Consider the following 19061-nt stretch of genomic DNA (forward strand, 5'->3'; position numbering starts at 1 on the left):
GCATTAACCCACAGTGCCACAGCAGGACTCCTTGATACTATATAGATAGTTCTTTAAAACATCATGATGCTCAAGGCAGACTTTCTTTTTACTAGTTAAGCTAAACTTGTGTTTCGTTTTCAGAAGACTTCAGGAGATACTTCTGGTTAAAAAATGATCTCAGGGCAATAGATTAAGAGGTTCATTCACCTTCTAAATGGTTGAGTGTTCGTGAGAATTGTAAATTCTGTTCTGCATCCTCCCCCCTTTTTGATCAGGATTTTCTAGAATCTTTGGTCAAAATGTTCAGTAATGGCAGTGGGGCATCATTCAGCTCTTCTTGTTTCATGGCAAAGAAGACGGTTGTTCATGGAAGCAATTAGTCACACATTCCTTATACTTCTCTTAGTCTTGACTCTCCTTTTTCCTCTGTTGTTCCAGATAACTAGAAACCAATTATTGTGCCTCAGATGGCTATCTGCAATCTTCTATGACCCCAGGTGTTACCCAATAAACTAAGAGATAGAGTAGAAACATTAAACATGTTATTAGGTCAGTTAATTGAGATGTCCCATGAAACCATGTCCCTATATCTCCAAACCAAGTAACCAAATCCTATGAGGTGTTTAATTGTGCATAAGTAGCAGTCAAGAAATCAAATGATGTATTTCATTGGCAAATCTGCTGTACAAGACCTCTTGAAGTGTTGAAGAGCAAATATGTTAGTTTGAGGACTGAGGTGCGTCTGATCCAAGCCATGGTATTTTCAATAACCTCATATGCATTTGAAAGTTGGACAGTGAATAAGGAAGACCATAGAAGAAAAATGATGCATTTGATTTATGGTATTAAAGAATATTAAAAGGACCATGAATATTCAAAAGAACAAACTAATCTGAGTTGGAAGAAATACAGCCAGGATGCTCCTTAGAAGCCAAACTTTGTCTCTCATACTTCAGACATATTATCAGGAGGGATCAGACCCTGGAGAAGGATAGCATATTGGCAAAGTGGAGGGTGGAGAAAAAGAGGAAGACCCCCTAACCAGATGGGTTGGCACAGTGGCAGCAGCAATGGACTCAAATGTAGCAACGATTGTGAGGTTGGCATAGGACTGGGCAGTGTTTCCTTCTGTTAAACACAGAGTCACTATGAGTTGGTACAAGGAGCTCTGGTAGTGTAGTGGTTACATTTGCCTTTCTTGTCTTTTTATATGAGATCATGTTGTTGTTGTTAAGTGATGTTGAGTCGATGCTGACCCATAGTGACCCTGTATGGGGTATCCAAGGAGCAGCTGGTGAGCTTGAACCACCAACAGCTTTGCAGTCTGACGCACTAACCCACAGCACCACACCAGAACTCATACATATTTATCCTTTTGTGATTGACTTATTTCATTCAGTATAATGTCTTCAAGCTCTGTTCATGCAATAGCATGTATTAAGAATTTATTTCTCCTAGACTCCACAGCACATAAAACAACAATTAGCTAAGTAGTATTCCATTGTATGTATGTACAACATTTTATTTATCCCTTCATCTGTTGATGAGCATTTAGGTTGTTTCCACCTTTTGGCTAATGTGACTAGTGCTTCTTTTTTAAGTGTCTCTGCATTCCTAGGAGTGGACTGGATGGGCCACCTGGTTGTTGTTGTTGTTGTTATTATGTGCTGTGGAGTTGGTTCCGACTCATAGTGACCCTGGACAGGATTTCCAAGGCTATAAAGCTTTACAGGAGCAGAAAGCCTAATCCTTCTCCCTGGGCCACCTGGTAGTTCTATTTTATTCTTATTTGAGGCATTACCACACAGTTTCCCACAGAGGTTATATTATTTTGCATTCCCACCAGCAATGGCTAAGGTTCCCATTTCCCCACATCCTCACCAGTATTTGGACAAATGTTCCAATTTTCCCCAACTTATTATTTTCCATTTTCTTGGTTTTGTTTTCTCTCAGCCATCTTGGTGGTGGTGGTTGTGTGCCGTGGAGTCAGTTCTTACCCATAGCGATCCTGTATAAGGTTTCCGAGGCTATAAATCTTTACAAGAGCAGAAAGCCTCATCTTTCTCCTGCAGAACAGCTGATAGTTTCGAACTGCTGACCTTGCGGTTAGCAGCCCAATTCATAACCACACTACCAGAGCTCCTTTAGCCATCTTAGTGGGAGTGAAATGGTATCTCATCATGGTTTTAGTTTTCTCTCTGATGGCTAGTAATGCTCAAAATCTTTTCATGTGTTTGATGGCCATTTAGAAGTTCTCTTTGGTGAAATGTCTATTAGAATTTTTGCCTATTATGATTGTGCTATTTGTATGTTATTATGTTGTTAGAGTTTTATATATTAATGAGGGTGGTTCAAAAATTATCCACTCTGGCTATAGAATTTATTTTAATCAACTTTTAGAAAAGACAAATACATCTTTTTTCAAAATAGTCTCCTTATTTCTCAATACTCTTTGTCCATCTGTCAACAAGCTTTTGCATTCCCTTATATAAAAATGTTTTAGGCTGAGCTGTGAACCACGAAAGCACTGTTGTCTTCACTTCTTTGTCAGAGGTGAATCTTTGTCCCCTAAATGCTGCTTTCAGGGGACCAAATAGGTGTAAGTCTGATGGAGCAAGATCAAGACGATAGGGAGGATGCTTTAACACCTCAGAGTTTTTGCAATGTGTCAACAGTGTGGGCAGACGTGTGTGGATGAGCATTGTCACACAAGATCACAGCACCCTTGGATAACAGTCCTCTGTGTTTAATCCCAAGTTTCAGTGAGCATCTCACTGTAATAAGCATTATTATTCAGCTCTTCAGTGAGCATCTCACTGTAATAAGCATTATTGATTTTTCCTGATAGTGTTCCAACAGTGACCCCTGAGAATCCCAGAAAACTGTAAGCATCAAGTTTTCAGCTGATGGTTGACTTTTGAAATTTTTCTTGGTCTGTGACTGAGGAATGTTTCCATTCCATACTCTGCCACTTATGCTCAGATTCATAGTGATGAATCCATGTCTTGTCACCAGTAGAGATTTTTTAAAAGAAACATTTACCTTACTTCAAGTATCGGTTCAGAGTTTATTTGCAGATGTCCAAACGCTTCTGTTTATGCTCTTCTGTGAGTAGTTTTGGTACCCATCTCACACAAACTTTTGAAACCCAAGTCTGTCATGGATTGTTTCATAGGCAGAGCCATGGCTGATTTGCAATTGATTTGCCATATAATCTACTGTCACTTGTCTATTCGAAAGAATCATTTCACATGCATGCTCAATGTTGTCATCAGCCATAGATGTAGACAGGTGTTTTAATATAATCATAGTGCAGATAATATTTGACTCACCCTTGTATTTAATCCTTATAATCAAGATTGCCATATTTTCTGTAAAGGGACAGATAGTAAATATTTGAGGTATTACAGTTAAAAAGCAAACTAGAGTCTATAAGTTGAAATTGGCTGATAGTTGAGGATTTGGTTTGGGGGTTTTATATTGAAAAAGGGAAAACAAATTTCTACATTTTTTTTTTAAACAAAAATAATATAGATCTACTAAAGAGAAGAATGGGATTCTTTCCAGGAGACAATGTAATTTCATCTAATTATAGTCAAAGTTAGTATATCCTATCATCAAAATGGATAGCAAATCTGTTAATGCTGATCTGTAATGAGATTTTAGGTGTTTCATCTTTGAAAATGCCTTTTTATACAGCTAAGGAATGCCAAATATCAGTTTATGAGCATGTGGTTTTAAATAAGCATATAGAATTCTACTAAATTCTTTTCTTGATATTTACCTTTCAGCATACTGTTTCATTGTTGATTAATCATTTCTAGGTGGAAGTTCCTTAGTTGACCAGTTCAGTGGATTTTAAGTATGAAAAATTTCTTTGCAATTACATCAAGTTCCAAAACACACTTCTTGAACTATAGTTTGCATTCAGAAAATATAAGTATTGCAAATTTGAGATTGTATTTCTAGTTTTAGCTTTTGACATCATGGAAGTGGGTTCCTCTTTCTCTCGCCTTCTATCTCTGTAAGATAAAGGATGTTGCAGGCCACACCCTGAGAAATTCCCTTACATCTAATCAAGGTAGTAATGGAATTCCAGACATTGCAGCCCATCTTTTTATTGGTTGATCACATCAGATTACATCATTGCCTAATTGACCCATTATATCTTTACAGATCTAAGATAATAAAATGGTGGGTGGTGGTGGTGTGCCATGGAGTTGATTCTGACTCATAGTGACCCTGCATAGGGTTTCCGAGGCTGTAAATCTTTATGGGAGCAGAAAGCCTCATCTTTCTCTCATGGAACCGCTGGTAGTTTTGAACTGTTGACTGTGAGGTTAGCAGCCTGACTTGTAACCACTATGCTATCAGAACTCCTTAAGATAATAAAATACCTAGGAATAAATCTAACTGGGGATATAGAAGATTCATACAATGAAAATTATAAAGTACTGCTGAGAAAGATGAAAAGAAAACTTTTTAAAAACAATGGTGCTCAATCTATTCGATGAGTTAAAAAGGATCTCTTCAATAAATGGTGCTGGAAAAATTTGATTTCCACATGTAGAAAAATGAAACAGGATCTATGTCTCACACTACAAAAACAAATTCAAATGGATTAAGGACCTAAATGTATAAGCTAAACCATAAAAGTTTACAATACCCAAGGGCAAAGTTGTCAGGTTTATTGTTAGGTGTAACTGAGTCAATTTGGACTCATATTGACCCTATGCACAACAGAACAAAACACTGCCCAATCCTGTACCAGCCTCACAGTTGTTCTGTTTGAGTTCATTGTTGTACACACTGTGTCAATCCATCTCGCTTGGGGTTTTCATCTATTCCTCAGACCCTGTATCTTACCAGCATGATGTCCTTTTCCAGGGACTGGTCCCTCTGGATAACATATCCACAGTACATGAGATAAAGTCTCACCATCCTCCCTTCTAAGGAGTATGGTTGCACTTCTTCCAAGTTGGATTTGTTTTTCTGGTAACCCATTGTGCTTTCAATATGCTTTGCCAGTACTGTAATTTAAATGCATCTAACTCGTCTTTCTTATTCATTGTCCAACTTATACATATAAAGCAATAGAAAATACCATGGCTTGGATCTTGGATCAGGCACACCTTAGTTCTCAAAGTGACAACTGTGCTATTAGACATTTTACAGGTCTTGCAGCAGATTTGCCCAATGCAAAGAAATCAATTGATTTCTTCACTGCTGTTTCCATGAACATTGGTTATGGATCCAAATAAAATGGAATCTTTTGACAGCTTTTATCTTTTCTCCATGTATCATGATGTTTACTGGTCCAATTGTTAGGATTTTTGTTTTCTTTACATTGAGTTGTAATTCATACTGACGGCTGTAGTCTTTGATCTTCATGACCAAGTACTTCAATTCCTCTGCTTTCAGAAAACAAGATTGTGTCATCTGTACATTGCAGATTGTTAATGAGCATTCCTCTAATATGATTCCTAATTCTTCTTCATATGCGTGTGAGTCAAGAATACCCGTACTCTGGTTATATTAAAACACCCATCCACATCCACAGCAGATGACAATATAGAACGTGCATGTGAAATAATTCTGTCAAATAGATGACTGACAGTGGCAAAACATTTTTAAATAAATCATGGCCTCTACCTTTGAAATAAATCACCACAGACTTGGGTTTCCAAGAGTTTGTGCAAGATGGGTACTGGAACAACTCACAAAAGAACATAAACAGAAGTATTTGGACATCTGTAAATAAAATTTGAACCAATACCTGAAGGAAGTTAAGTTTCTTTATAAAAAAAACAACTCATTATTGATGATGAAACATGGATTCATCACTATGAGTCTAAAAGTAAATGGCAGAGTATGGAATAGAAACATCTTTAATTGCAGACCAACAAAAAGTCAACCATTAGCTGGAAAATTGATGCTTACAGTTTTCTGGAATTCTCAAGGGCCAGTATTGGAACATTACCAGGAAAGAGTTTCATCAACAGTGCTTATTGCAGTGAGATGTTCACTGAAGATCTGAAGCCTACACTTTGGATTAAATGCAGGACTGTTATCCAAGGACATTGTGATCTTGTATGACAACGCACATCTGCACACCTCTGTCCACACTGTTGGCACTCTGAAAAACTTGATTTTGAGGTGTTAAAGCATCCTTTCAATAGTTCTGATCTTGCTTCAACATTCTTTCACCTGTTTAGTCCCCTGAAAGCAGCCCTACGAGGATGAAGATTCACCTCAATGAAGACGTGAAGACACTGGTGCATTTGTGGCTCACAGCTCAGCCGAACACATTTTAAAAGAAGGGAATATGAAAACTTGTTGATAGATGGACACGGTATATTGAAAGGCAAGGACATTATGTCAAAAATTATACATTTGCCTTTTATGAAAGAGGATTAAAATAAATTCTACAGCCGGAGTGCAGATAATTTTTGACTCACCCTTGCTAAATAATCCTTATGAAAGTTGTTAGCAACCTGACACATAGTAAGCACTATTTTTTTCTCATCCATCATTTATTTTGGATATTCCCATATTTTATAAATAGAGAAAATGTTAAATACCTTATTAATGTGCATAAATGTTTGTCCACATCTTGGATTACATTATATTTCTAAAGATAGATTGGTTTCAAACTGCAGTAAACTTTAATCAACAAGGATTTTGTCTTATCATGTGACTCTTACAGGTCCAGGCAACTGGAGAATTTTAAATACACAAACTATAATTCCTGCCGTTGCCTCTGGGAATTTTATAGATTTGGATTTTGAATTCAATGAGAAATAGTCTATGAAATTCATTCCTTCATTCTACAGGTATTCATTAAATATCTACTCTAATATCTAAAATTTATTTTATATATACAAATAAAGATAAATTTGGATATGTCCTGCTCTCAGGCAGCTTCAGTATAGTAGGGAAGATAAACCATGGGAAGGATAAGTAAGGTAGTTAAGGGGCCTAGGATAAACATAGGCACAGAGGCAAAAATCAGCCACCACCTGGGGAAATTATGAGTAAGATAAAAGGCTGGCAATGTAACTTGGTCAGATTATGGAAGGTCTTAAACATGTATTTAAGGAGTGTGGTTTATTAAAATTGCACGGTTTCAGTTACTCTTAGGTCTTTGTGAGGCTAAAGACAACAGTTTGCAAACGGCATAGTAGTTATTTTCCTCTGATTAGAAGTACATTTTGAGACAAGGCTGCCTTCAAATATTTCTTTGTTTCTCAATTATATCATTAGCATACTTTAGAAGTAAGTGTACCCACCTATGTAGGAATGTAGGATAAGCACTGAGCTACTAATTGCAAGGTCTGCAGTTCAAACCCACCAGCTGCTCCTTGGAAACTTTATACAGGGTTGCTTTTAGTTGGAGCCAACTCAACAACATGCAACAAGAGCCTATATTCATAAGGGGCTATTCCTAATGGATATCACTAATAACACGCCAGTCTTGATACTGTGTCTAGGGAATCACCAGAGGCAAGATTGCTTTCCTTTCCTCTGCCTGCTTACCAAAGACATTATGAGTAAACAGGGTTTCAAGCCAGTTAAAAACAAGTTTAGTCAAGGACAATAAAATTATACCAGAGCGTTGCTGTTATTATGCGCTGTGGAGTTGGTTCTGACTCATAGCAACTCTGTACAGGGTTTCCGAGGCTGTAAATCCTTACAGGAGCAGAAAGCGTCATCTTCCTCCCACGGAACAGCTGGTAGTTTCTAACTGCTGACCGTGAGAATAGCAGCCCATTTCGTAACCACTCTGCTACCAGAGCTCATTACTAGATATTGTAAAATGTAAGTGCCTGAAACAATAAAATAACCGGAACATGAAAAATTGCAGGTTGAAGTCCTAGGATGGAAGACTTGGAAGAGACACAGTGAGCTCTTTCTGGATCCTGATGTGGCAGACTGGATTGTTGTCAGAACTGTGGAGAGGGACATACATTCAAAGTGGTATGATTGTACACTTTGAGCTGGGCACCATTTCTGACTCTGCCAGGTTAAGAGACTTAATTGCTATGCAATGTGCATGGTCTTAATTTGTATGAAGGAGATAAAAGCTTCTAGCAGGGGATTAAACCATAGTTATCAAAAGGTAGCCATTCTGTATGGTGGTAGTGGTGACGGTGTCATCGAGTCAGTTCCAACACAGAGCAACCCTGTATAGGGTTTTGGGGGTTGTAAATCTTTACAGGAGCAGAAAACCTCCTCTTTTTCCCAAGGAGCAGCTAGCTAGTGGATTCGAACTGCTGACCTTATGATTAGCAATCCAATGTACAACCGCTACATGCTACTAGGGCTTTTTTTAGTTTCCATATTTATTTTAGTTTTATGACTATTATTATGTGGGTTTTTATAGTGAATTGCTTGATAGTTTACATGGGAGAACATCAGCTTTACAGTCACGTATTTCATTTCACTGTAATGACTACAATTCACTCCATGCATTATCATCCAACAGCATTTGCTTCCATTCCTTTTGTTTTTTGATGTACACCGAAGCACTCAGGAATATATAACCATTCAAACCACCAAAGGGCATACCCTACCAGGGCTTTCTGCTGAGCAAATTATCCAAGAAGCTGGATTATATGAAGAGCATGGCATCAGGATTGGAGGAAGATTTATGAACAACCTGAGATATATAGATGGCACAACCTTGCTTGCTGGAAGCAAAGAGGACTTGAAAGACTTATTAAGATCAATGACTACGGTCTTCAATATTGATTGCTCAACAATGTAAAGAAAACAAAAATCTTCACATTGGACCAAAAAAATAACATTAAGATAAATGGAGAAAAGACATTGTCAAAGACTTCATTTTGCTGGGATTCACAATTAACACTCATGGTAGGAACAGTCAAGAAATCAAAGGACAATTAGGCTAATCTGCTGCAAAAGACCTCTTTAAAGTGTTCAAGAGCAAAGATGTTAGTTTGAGGGCTAAGGTTATACCATGGCTTAACCTAAACCTTGGTATTCTCAATTACTTTATATGTAGGTGAAACCTGGATAATGAATAAGGAAGACCGTAGAAGAATCTATTTTTTTGAATTATGGTGTTGGAGAATACTGGAAGTACCCTACATTGCCAGAACAACAAACAAATCTGTTGGAAGAAGTAGATCCAGGATGGCATGGCTTCGTCTTTCGTTTTTGGACATGTTTTAAGGAAGGACCAATCCCTGGAGGACCCTCAATGAGATGGATAGATGCAGTGGCAGCAACAGTGGGCTTATACAATTGAGAAGTGTTTGGTTCTGTTGTGCATAGGGTTGTTAGGTGTCAGAACTAACTCAAGGGCACCTAACATCATTATTCTTGCAATCATTGTTCCTATGAGCTGGTTTCCAGATGTCTCACTATATTCACTCTTATGAAGTTCTCTGGTTTATCACCATTTTCCCTAAGATGTGACTGAAACAATTCAATATTGTTGTGTGATACAGTAATTTTACTTTATCTGAACATAATTATCTTATAAGAAAGACTACCCAGACAGACAGACAGTTCAAGCTCACCAGCTGCTCCTCGGAAACCCTGTACAGGGTTGCTATGGGTCATTGACTTGATGGTACTTAACAACAACCAGACAGGCAGGGTCCACTGGAAAAAAAAAAACAAAAAACTGGTGTGGTACTGTAGGATCAACACTGGGCTGTGAACCAAAAGGAAACTCACCAGACGCTCCTTGGAAACCCTAAACAGATTCACTGACTTGGAACCAACTTGATTGCACTAACAACCTGCTTACATAAAGAGTCCTTACACGATTTTCCCTAACTCCATCTTTTTATCTTTGGGAAACATATGCATTCAGATGGCTGTTATTAAGTGCCTTAGAGTCGGTTGGTTCTGACTCATGGTGATGTGCCCTGGAGTCAGTTCCGACTCATAGCGACAGGATTTCCGAGGCTGTATATCTTTCACAAGAGCAGAAAGCCTCATCTATCTCCCGCGGAACAGCTGGTAGTTTCGAACTCCTGACCTCACGGTTCGCAGTCCGATCCATAACCACTACACTACTCCTTAGGTAGTTAAGAACACAAAAATATCAGCCTGCTAAAGGACGGGGAATGTACAGTATTATGGAAAGGCATTATAAGCAGTCCATATTATTATCATGGAAACTTGAACAGACCAGTGTGCTGATCACATGTATTAGCTTCATCTAGTGACTTCATGGTACATAACCACCACGCTGTGGGTTAATGCGTCATAATGCAAAGCCATTTGAACTTCAAGTTCAGCAGTTCAAGCTCACCAACCACTGCTTGGTTGCTATCGGTAGGAACCGACTTGATGGCAGTTAACAAGTTTATTCCTTGGAGTCCTGGTGTGGCGCTCTGGGTTAATGCTGCAGGACTGCATGTCGGTTTGAACAGCAAGTTTGGCTGTTCAAGCTCACCAGCCGCTCATCGGAAACCCTATACAGGGTCATTATGGGTTGAAATGGACTCGATGGCACTTACCAATCACCTCCTCCTGATGTAATCATTCTTGCCTAAGAAACCCATCGGACTTAGTAAAAGTTTTCTTTGAATAGGCTCTCAGTAGAACCCTTACAGGTTTCTTTTTACATTAAAATAAAAACACATCCCTCTAAAAATAAGACTGCAATTGCTCCAAGAAAGATTTTTGGAAAGGCCTTATTGACAAGCTAATCACGGAGTGCCGAGGGAGGCATTGGTTCTAAGCTGGGATTCGGGCAGCGATGACACCTCCAAACGCCACCAGACGCTGTTGCAGCACGCTTCTTAAGAGATCGAGTTTAACCCCAGGCGCAGGGTAGGGTGAGAATCTGGCTTGACGGCTTCGGCCCCGGCCATCCAGTTCCCTTCCCTTTATAAGGCGGGTAGGACTTCGACCTCCAGCAGCTACTCGGCGGCTCTCGATACGAACGCTGGGCCTCACGGTCTGTCGAGGAACGGGCCCGGGGTAAGTAGCCCCAGTCCTGGTCAAGAACAAGTTGTCTCCAGACACCATCGCCAACGCAAAGGCCGGCGGGCTGAAGTCGCCCTGGGTAGAGCGGTAGGCCATCCTGTACCCTTGGTCGCCGGCAGATAGGGACACATAGTTCAAGGTCATCTTCAAACACTGCCCGCAGTATTTGCCTTACGTCCCTCGAACAAAGTAAGTCCTTACAAGCGTTACAGATCAGTCCAAACCGATCCCGCCAGCAGACAAACGGCTCCAGGAGCCATAGCTACAGCTGCGACCAATTGAGACGCTTCCTCCAATGAGCGCTCTTCTCACGAGCATGCGTAATCCGTTACCGTACGTCGGTAGGCGCCGAGACCAAGCGTGATTGTCGTTTACGTAGCGTCACGCCTTACGTGGGGTTTTTGAGACTGCGCAGTGGGCTAAATCAGCATCGACCCTTCGGCTTCAGTAGGAGGGACGTCGCTGAGATGGGGGCAGCTGCGGCGGAAGCGGATCGCACTCTCTTCGTGGGCAATCTTGAAACTAAAGTGACAGAGGAGCTCCTTTTCGAGCTTTTCCACCAGGTAAGCGGCTGGAATCAGCCCATTTTCCGTTCCTTTTCTGACTCGCTAAGGGCCCGGCCCAACGGCCGTCGCTGCGGCGAGCTTGGCGGTGGGTCGGAGCCCTAGACGGGTGGCCCTTTTGGGGGTGAGGTCGCGCTTTGAAAGTGAGCTCGCGTCAAGCGAGGATGAACGGTTAGGGAGAAATACTCTATAAAGCATTACCCAGGTGAAGATTCCCGTGTCTTAAGAGGCAAACATGTGAGTTCTTTGCGTAACACTGCTTTTCCTATTGCTATTTTCCTCATCTACCCCTTAAGGTCATTTGTCTTTGGATGAACTTCCCCAGACTCATTGATAGGTTAATCTTGAATTTCTGTGTTAAATTTTGTAGCGTTGTTAAAGTACTTTAAATAGGCAATCGGTGTTTCAAATTCACCAGCCCCTTCTCGGAAACTATACGGGTTGCTATGAGTCGGAACCGACACGATGGCACTTAACAAAAGCTACTTAAGTGTTCCTTTATTAAAATCTTGAAGTCCCAAGTGTTAAAAATTCGTAAGTATTGCACTCCTTCCTCAACCAGTAACTGTTAATATTGGATTAAGTCGATACAAACACGAATTGTAGCCTAAGAAAATCACTTCCTTTTGCTCTTGAAACATGTAAAATTTTCATATGGGTGGATGATTGTCAGCTTGTTTAAAAGCCATACAGTGCTTAAAATAGAAAATCCATTCAGTTTTTTATGTTAATCCACTCTTCAACCATAGCTGGGGGATTTTGCTCTAAACAAGATGGAAATCCGTCTGGATCCAGCTTGCTCTCTTTCTCTCTCTTATTTTTAAATTCCTGATTGCATTTCTGTTACATTAAAACTTTGTTAACGCTTTAATTTGCAAAATTTGGATTTTTTTTCTGATATTGCCTTACTTACATTTGAACTCTTGTTTGTTTGCTTGTAGGCTGGGCCAGTAGTAAAAGTTAAAATCCCAAAAGATAAGGACGGTAAACCAAAGCAATTTGCGTTTGTGAATTTCAAACATGAAGTTTCTGTTCCCTATGCAATGAATCTGCTTAATGGAATCAAACTTTTTGGAAGGCCCATCAAAATTCAATTTAGATCAGGTAAACTATTCAATGGTGTTGTTTTGAGGGGGTTTTGATTGATTGTTTTGAATTTCATTGTTCTGTATTAAAACCTTTTGGGGTGATGGTATTCTCTTAAACTTTTGTCTGATGGTAACTCATGTGGATCATAAAAATTTCATTTTAAAATCCCTTTTACATTTCAGCTTTGGTTAGTGAAAAGAGCATAAATTTATTACTTAAAAATTCACTTTTTGAAAGGAGCAGAGTTACTTTCTGAAAGTACTTTTCTTGGCTGTTTTGTAGTTTACTTTTACAAATTTTGATTCTTGAAAACGTGAGGATAAATCTTGCCATTTATCCAGTCTTACGAATTAGTTGCAGCATCGATGGACTCGAGCGTGGGCAACAGTAGTGAGGTTGGCCCAGGATAGGGCAGTGCTTTGTTCTGCTGTGCATACGGTCGCTGTGGGTCGGTACCAACTCAGTGGCACCTAACATCAACAACAAACGAATCTCAGAGTCAGCAGTTCAAAACTATCAGCTGTTCCGCTGGAGAAAGATGAGGCTTTCTGCTCCCGTAAAGATTTAAACAGCCTCGGAAACCCTGTGGGTTGCTGAGTTGGAACTGACTCCACAGCACATAACAACAATCAATCAATTACAGTCAGGTTGCATGTTTATAAATTGTATAGATTTTGTTTTAATAGCTTCCTTTGGGTAACTGGTATGAACACATTTATAATTCTCACTGATGAAACTGCAAAGTAGCCAACTACAATGTGAACTTTCTATTTCATCTTATGTATTATTTAAGTTTTTGGAAATATTTAGGATGCAATATGGGAGAGAATGTCAAATTAAATTTTTTATCTAGCTTCTTTCGCATTATTCATTTTAGGAAGTAGCCATGCCTCTCAGGATGTCCCCGTGTCATATTCTCAGCATCACACTGGGAATTCAAGCCCGACTCCTAGTCCCACATCTCCTAGCAGGTAATAGTTCTCACCTGTTAAAATCTTATGTCTGGGATTGTTTTACGTATTGGTGTCATAATGCCCAGTGAGTGAATGTTGTTGTTGTTGTTGTTGTTAAATGCCATCGAGTCGGGTCCGACCCATAGCGACCCTGTACAGGGTTTCCAAGGGTGTAAATCTTTACGGGAGTAGAAAGCCTCATCTTTCTCCCGTGGAGTGGCTGGTAGTTTCGAACCGCTGACCTTAAGGTTCACAGCCCGATTCGTAACCACTACGCTACCAGAGCTTCTTATAGTTACCTCCTTTATGCTCCTTTACTTCTATATTCAAAGAAGCTCTGGTTAGTTATGAGTTGGGCTGCTAATCTCAAGGTCAGCCGTTTGAAACTACGAGCTGTTCTGTGGGAGAAAGATAGGCTTTCTACAGTCTGGCGCATTGACTCACAGGACCACAACAGCTTGGGAAACCCTATGCAGGCTTGCTATGAGTTGGAACTGACTCCACAGCATTTCACAACAACATCGGTTTTCCAGGGCTAGAAATCTTTACAGGAGCAGAAAGCTGCTGCTTTCTCCTGCAGAGCAGCAGCTGATGATAGGTTTGAATGGCTGACTTTGTGGTTGGCAGTCCAGTACTTAGCCTATTGCACCATCAGGGCTGTGGTGTTGAATACCCATTTAGAAAGCGCCTACTTATAGCTACCCTGTATAGGGTTTCCAAGGAGCCACTTGCGGGCTTGACCTGCCAACCTTATGGTTAGCAGTTAGTGCCGTTGAGTTGGTTTCTAAGGCTTTAAATGTTCATGGGAGCAGAAAGCCTTATCTTTCTCCCGTGGAGTGGCTAATATATTGGAACCTTGAACCTTCTGGTTTGCAGTGTATTTTCTATTTTGCTTCATCTTTTAAAACTAATTGGAGTTCTGGTATGGCACCATAGGATAAGCATTCAATTGCAAGGACAATGGTTTAAACTCACCAGCTGATCCCTGGAAACCCTGTACAGGAACTGACTTGACTGCACTTAACAAGAGCCACAACAACAATTGGTGGTTATTTGTTGTTTGAAATTACTTAAGTAGGTAGGTGACTGGACTAAGAATATAGAATTGGATTCTAGGTCGTCTATATGATTAACTGTTAACTTTGGGCTGGTCTTGATTCTCTGATCCTGTTCTTTCATATGTAAAGAAAAGAAGTTAAGTTAAATCATCTGTAAAATTCTTCCAGCTACATAGTTGGGAAAGGTACTTTTTTTTGCTTAAGTAATATTATATGCTTTAGGGGGCAGATACTTCACCAGGAACAATTTACTAAGTCCCTTGCACATAATATTTATTCCTCACAGTCTAATGAGTAAGGATTATTATCTTCTATCTTCTATGTGAAGAGCAGCTAATCAGCAGTGGACCTGGACTTAACCCAGGCAGTGTGATTGAGCCCAGTCATTTTAATATGAGACGGCTTTTTTAAAGTTCTTGGAAAATGGGATGAAAAGATAATGGAATTTTCATTGTACTTTTTGAAACCTTGTATATTCTTGTATGCTACTACATCCGACTCATAGTGCCCTGTATAGTGCTTCCGAGAGTGGCTGATGGGTTTGAACTGCTGACCTTGGGTAATCAGTCCAGTGCTTATCCACAGCACCTGTTTATGTAATAAGTTCTCTGAAGGAGTAGTTTTTTGGTTGCAGTGAAATAATAGATTGCAGGGGAAATTGAAAATACAAAGACCAATTAAGAATCTCTTAATTGTAATATGGATGAGATTGGTCATTGGGATTAACCAAAAGCCAGAGAGAAATGATATTGTAAGCAAATAATAGTGCAATAAAAGCACCTTCCTACTATCCTTTCTTGCCAGCTAGAATTAGTGATGTTTTAGTAAAGTGAGAATTCAGAACATTTCAAACCACTTTTGACTTGCTAAGTGCTGTTGAGTAGGTACTGATTCATAGTGACCCAAGTATAGCATTTCTGAGGAGTAGCTGGTGGGTTTGAACCATTGACTTTTTTGTTTTTGGTTCACAGTACAGTGGAGATCCAACAGTGCCACATGGAACCAAGGATAAACACAGGGATTTTTTTTGACGTCGTTAAGTGCTATTAAATCAGTTCTGACTCATAGCGACCATATGTAGGGTTTCCAAGGAGTAGCTGATGAGTTTGAACCGCTAACCTCGCAGATCAAACCAACTTTGAAGTTGAGTGCTTATCTTGTGGTGCCATACTCCATCATTTCTCAGAAAAAAAGATGCTTTAGTTCTCATGAGAGGATTGTAGTTGTTGTAAAGTGCCATTGAGTTGGTTCCGACCCATAGCGACCCTGTATAGGGTTTCTGAGGAGTGACTGGTGAGCTTGAATCACACTGACCTTGCAGTTCAAACGCTTTGCAGTCTGGCGCATTAACCCACAGTGCCATGAGTATCTTTTTTATATTCTTAGAAAATAAACTATACGTCAGTTGTTGCAAAAATTTGTTTTTAAATGAATTTATTAAAATACTTTATAAATGAATTTTTCTGTAGAGCAAGATACCTCTTGAAATGAGGAATAAGGTGTAAGTCCTTTTAAATCAGTATCCTATGTGTATTATAGACCTCTTAGTTCCTTAAGTTCCAAAACATGTACCTCTTTCCTGTCTCAGTAAAATGGAATCATGATCTTCTAGTTACTCAAGGCAGAAGTCTAGATTTTATCCTTTATTTCTTATTTTTTTCATTCCCTGTATTTGATCGTTCAAATCCTGTTAGTTATAACTCTCAATCTAGGCCTTTGCACAACCCATGTTGTTGTTATGTGCCGTGGAGTTGGTTCCGACTCACGGCGACCCTGTACAGGGTTTCCGAGGCTGTAAATCTTTATGGGAGCAGAAAGCCTCATCTTTTTCCCGCAGAACAGCTGGTAGTTTCGAACCGCTGACCTTGCGATTCACAGCCGGATTCGTAACCACTATGCTATCAGAGCTTCTTTGCACAATCCATAGGTTGACATTTTTTTTCCATAAAGGACTTAATAGTAAATATATCTGTCTCTTCAGGCCATGCAGTTCCTTTTAGGGCTATTCAACTCAGTTGGCTCCAACAAAAGTAGCCTTAGATAATATGTAACAAAAGATCCAAGTGCTTTCTGATAAAACTTTATAAAAATAAAGTTTTATAAAAGCAGCAGGCTGGTTTACAGGCTGTATGTAGCTTGTTGATCCTAACACTAACCCTAAGGTGGTACTATCCTACCTCTAGGTAATCCTATCAATCCTCATTTCATGCTTAGAATGTCTTTCCCTGACCAACTAAACTAAAAAAGAAAGCCCCTCCTTCCCTTACCTCCAGTTGCCTTGTATCAGATTATACAGATCCTATATCGCAGCACTTACAACTTGTGAGTATAACTTGTCTGTATCCTCAACCCAGCTCCATGACAAGTAGGTACCTTGTCTGTCTTGTTCATTCCCAGCTCTGGGAACTGTGCCTTGCTTCTGATTGCTATTCAGTAAATATTTGTTAGATGAATGATTACATGTTGTTTTCATTTTCAGCCGGTACGAAAGGACTATGGAGAACATGACTTCATCAACACAGACAATTCAGAGATCTTTCTCTTCTCCAGAAAATTTTCAGAGACAAGCAGTGGTAGGCTTATTTTTCAGCTTGAGTTGCTAAGAATGATACTAACAGTGCTCATATTCTATCGAATAACTGTCGTTTTTAACTTTTAAATTAAGTTGGGGGTTTTATTCCTTTTAATTTTTTAAGATTGCTTTTTAAAATTTTTCATGTAGCTGAAATATATAGCTTAAACGATTTGAGATAAATACATGTAGAACATTTTACATTTGCATTTCTCTTTTCAACCATTGTTAATTTGTGTGTGAATAACTGGAAACATATTTCTGATGATCTTGCAACTGTGCTGAGTGACTTCTCATTAGGAATTCTCTTTAGTACTGTGACACTCAAGTCTTCTAGACCAGTTCCTTCTTAATTTTCCATTTCTCTGTAACAGTATTACTTTGAGATGATGCTTAACATCTTTGGTATCTTTCCTTGTTTCTTCTTTGTCTCCCATCAGTTTTCAAGTCTTTGTTTTTTTTCTAAAGGGATTTCTAGGTGTTACACCAAACCAACCCACTGCCTTCGAGTTGATTCTGACTCACAGCAGCCACATAGATGGGACAGAGTAGCTCCACCCTCTACAATTTGCAAGGCTGCAAATGTTTACTGACACAGACTGCCACATCTTTCTCCCAGAGACGCTGCTGGAGTTGGACCACCAACAGTCACTTCCCATTGTTTGCATTATACTCAGTAGTCTGACTAGCGAAGCGAACGCTTCTAGCTTTATATTCATTACACATTATAAGACCTAGAGCCTATATCAGCCAGAATTACTTGCCTTTCTATGTTTCTGTCCTGTGGTTATCTGTTACTCTTGTTTGTGTAATTTCTTTCCTTGGTATGTTTCCACCTTCAAGAATTTTCCCTTAAAATACTCTACCTGTTAACGAAAACTTTCATAAGGATACTGAGTTCCTGGTTCTTTATATATTCATCACTCAATGATTTGTATTATAGTCAGCTTATATGACTTCTGAGTTGTATTCTTAAGGGCAACCAGTATATTTATGAACTGATGCCGTGTAACTCACTATACATTGAAATAGGGTATTGTACTAAACTGCTTTTAGTTATATTTAACATAGGATCCATCAAGACATGAGGGATTGTGTTTTTAATTATTTATATATGACCGAATACATGCTGATTTTGACACTCAGAAATATTTGTGGTTAAATTTTCCTTATTTTCTTCTTCCCTCAGATGAACAACGTTTTAAGACACATGTCATATGGTGGGAAATTTGGTTCTCCACAGCTGGATCAACCAGGGTTTTCCCCAACAGTTCCACCCCATAGTCATTCCTTTAACCAGTCTTCCAGCTCCCAGTGGCGCTCAGATGCGCCGCCATCACAGCGGAAAGGCCGGCAGAATTCTCATCCCTATGTAGCAGAGAGACACTATAGCCGGGAGCAGTGCTACACGGACCATAGCTCTGACCACTACCGGGGAAGCAGAGAAGATTTCTTCTATGAAGACCGAGCCCACGATGGCTGGAGCCACGACTACGATAACAGAAGAGACAATAGTAGAGATGGAAAGTGGCGCTCAGCTCGGCACTAACAAGTATTAAAGGGACATCGTTTGTTTTTTTTCCAAGGGTCATTTTAGGCCTTTTGGCTAAATTAGCCTGGAAAAATTTTGTTGAAAAGCAGAGCAGCTTTATAAGTTACTGCATCTCTTTTAAGAAAATGTTTTTAAACCAACAGCTTAATACAGAAATGAGAAGAATTGTGGTTCCAGTTTTATTACATTAGTAACCTTTCACCTCAGGGCTTTATGAAGAGGAAAGGGTTTTATGTAGAAGGTGCCACCATTCCTAATTGTCTTAGTTTTGGAAAAGGTGAACTATAAAGTTTGATTGTATTATAAATCAATTATTTTAATTAT

The 19061-nt window shown here is 39.5% G+C and overlaps 2 protein-coding genes across 3 annotated transcripts; one reads left to right on the forward strand and one right to left on the reverse strand.

Annotated features, from left to right (window-relative positions):
- Positions 1–10698: 10698 nt before the first annotated feature.
- LOC102822110 (chromosome unknown open reading frame, human C11orf71) lies at positions 10699–11094 on the reverse strand. Its single transcript, XM_006833977.1, has one exon. It carries the CDS (start codon positions 11092–11094, stop codon positions 10699–10701), a length of 396 nt encoding a protein of 131 aa, XP_006834040.1.
- Positions 11095–11417: 323 nt separating this feature from the next.
- RBM7 (RNA binding motif protein 7) lies at positions 11418–18734 on the forward strand. Of its 2 annotated transcripts, none has more exons than XM_006833838.1 (5): positions 11418–11513; positions 12455–12617; positions 13480–13573; positions 17093–17186; positions 18375–18734. In XM_006833838.1, exons 1-5 carry the CDS (start codon positions 11418–11420, stop codon positions 18732–18734), a joined length of 807 nt encoding a protein of 268 aa, XP_006833901.1. The 2 variants fall into 2 exon arrangements, with proteins under 2 accessions (XP_006833901.1, XP_006833900.1); XM_006833837.1 differs by having other exon boundaries at positions 17105–17186.
- Positions 18735–19061: the final 327 nt, after the last annotated feature.

The sequence above is a fragment of the Chrysochloris asiatica genome, unplaced genomic scaffold (assembly GCF_000296735.1).
Source record: "Chrysochloris asiatica unplaced genomic scaffold, ChrAsi1.0 scaffold00008, whole genome shotgun sequence".
NCBI lineage: Eukaryota > Metazoa > Chordata > Mammalia > Afrosoricida > Chrysochloridae > Chrysochloris > Chrysochloris asiatica.

Excerpts from the sequence above, each read along its gene's own strand:
- LOC102822110 (XM_006833977.1), bottom strand. The coding sequence starts at position 11,094 with ATGACCTTGAACTATGTGTCCCTATCTGCCGGCGACCAAGGGTACAGG.
- RBM7 (XM_006833838.1), top strand. The coding sequence starts at position 11,418 with ATGGGGGCAGCTGCGGCGGAAGCGGATCGCACTCTCTTCGTGGGCAAT. Across the intron at positions 11,514-12,454 it reads TTTTCGAGCTTTTCCACCAG|GCTGGGCCAGTAGTAAAAGT; the intron begins GTAAGCGGCTGG and ends GTTTGCTTGTAG. Across the intron at positions 13,574-17,092 it reads AGTCCCACATCTCCTAGCAG|CCGGTACGAAAGGACTATGG; the intron begins GTAATAGTTCTC and ends TTTCATTTTCAG.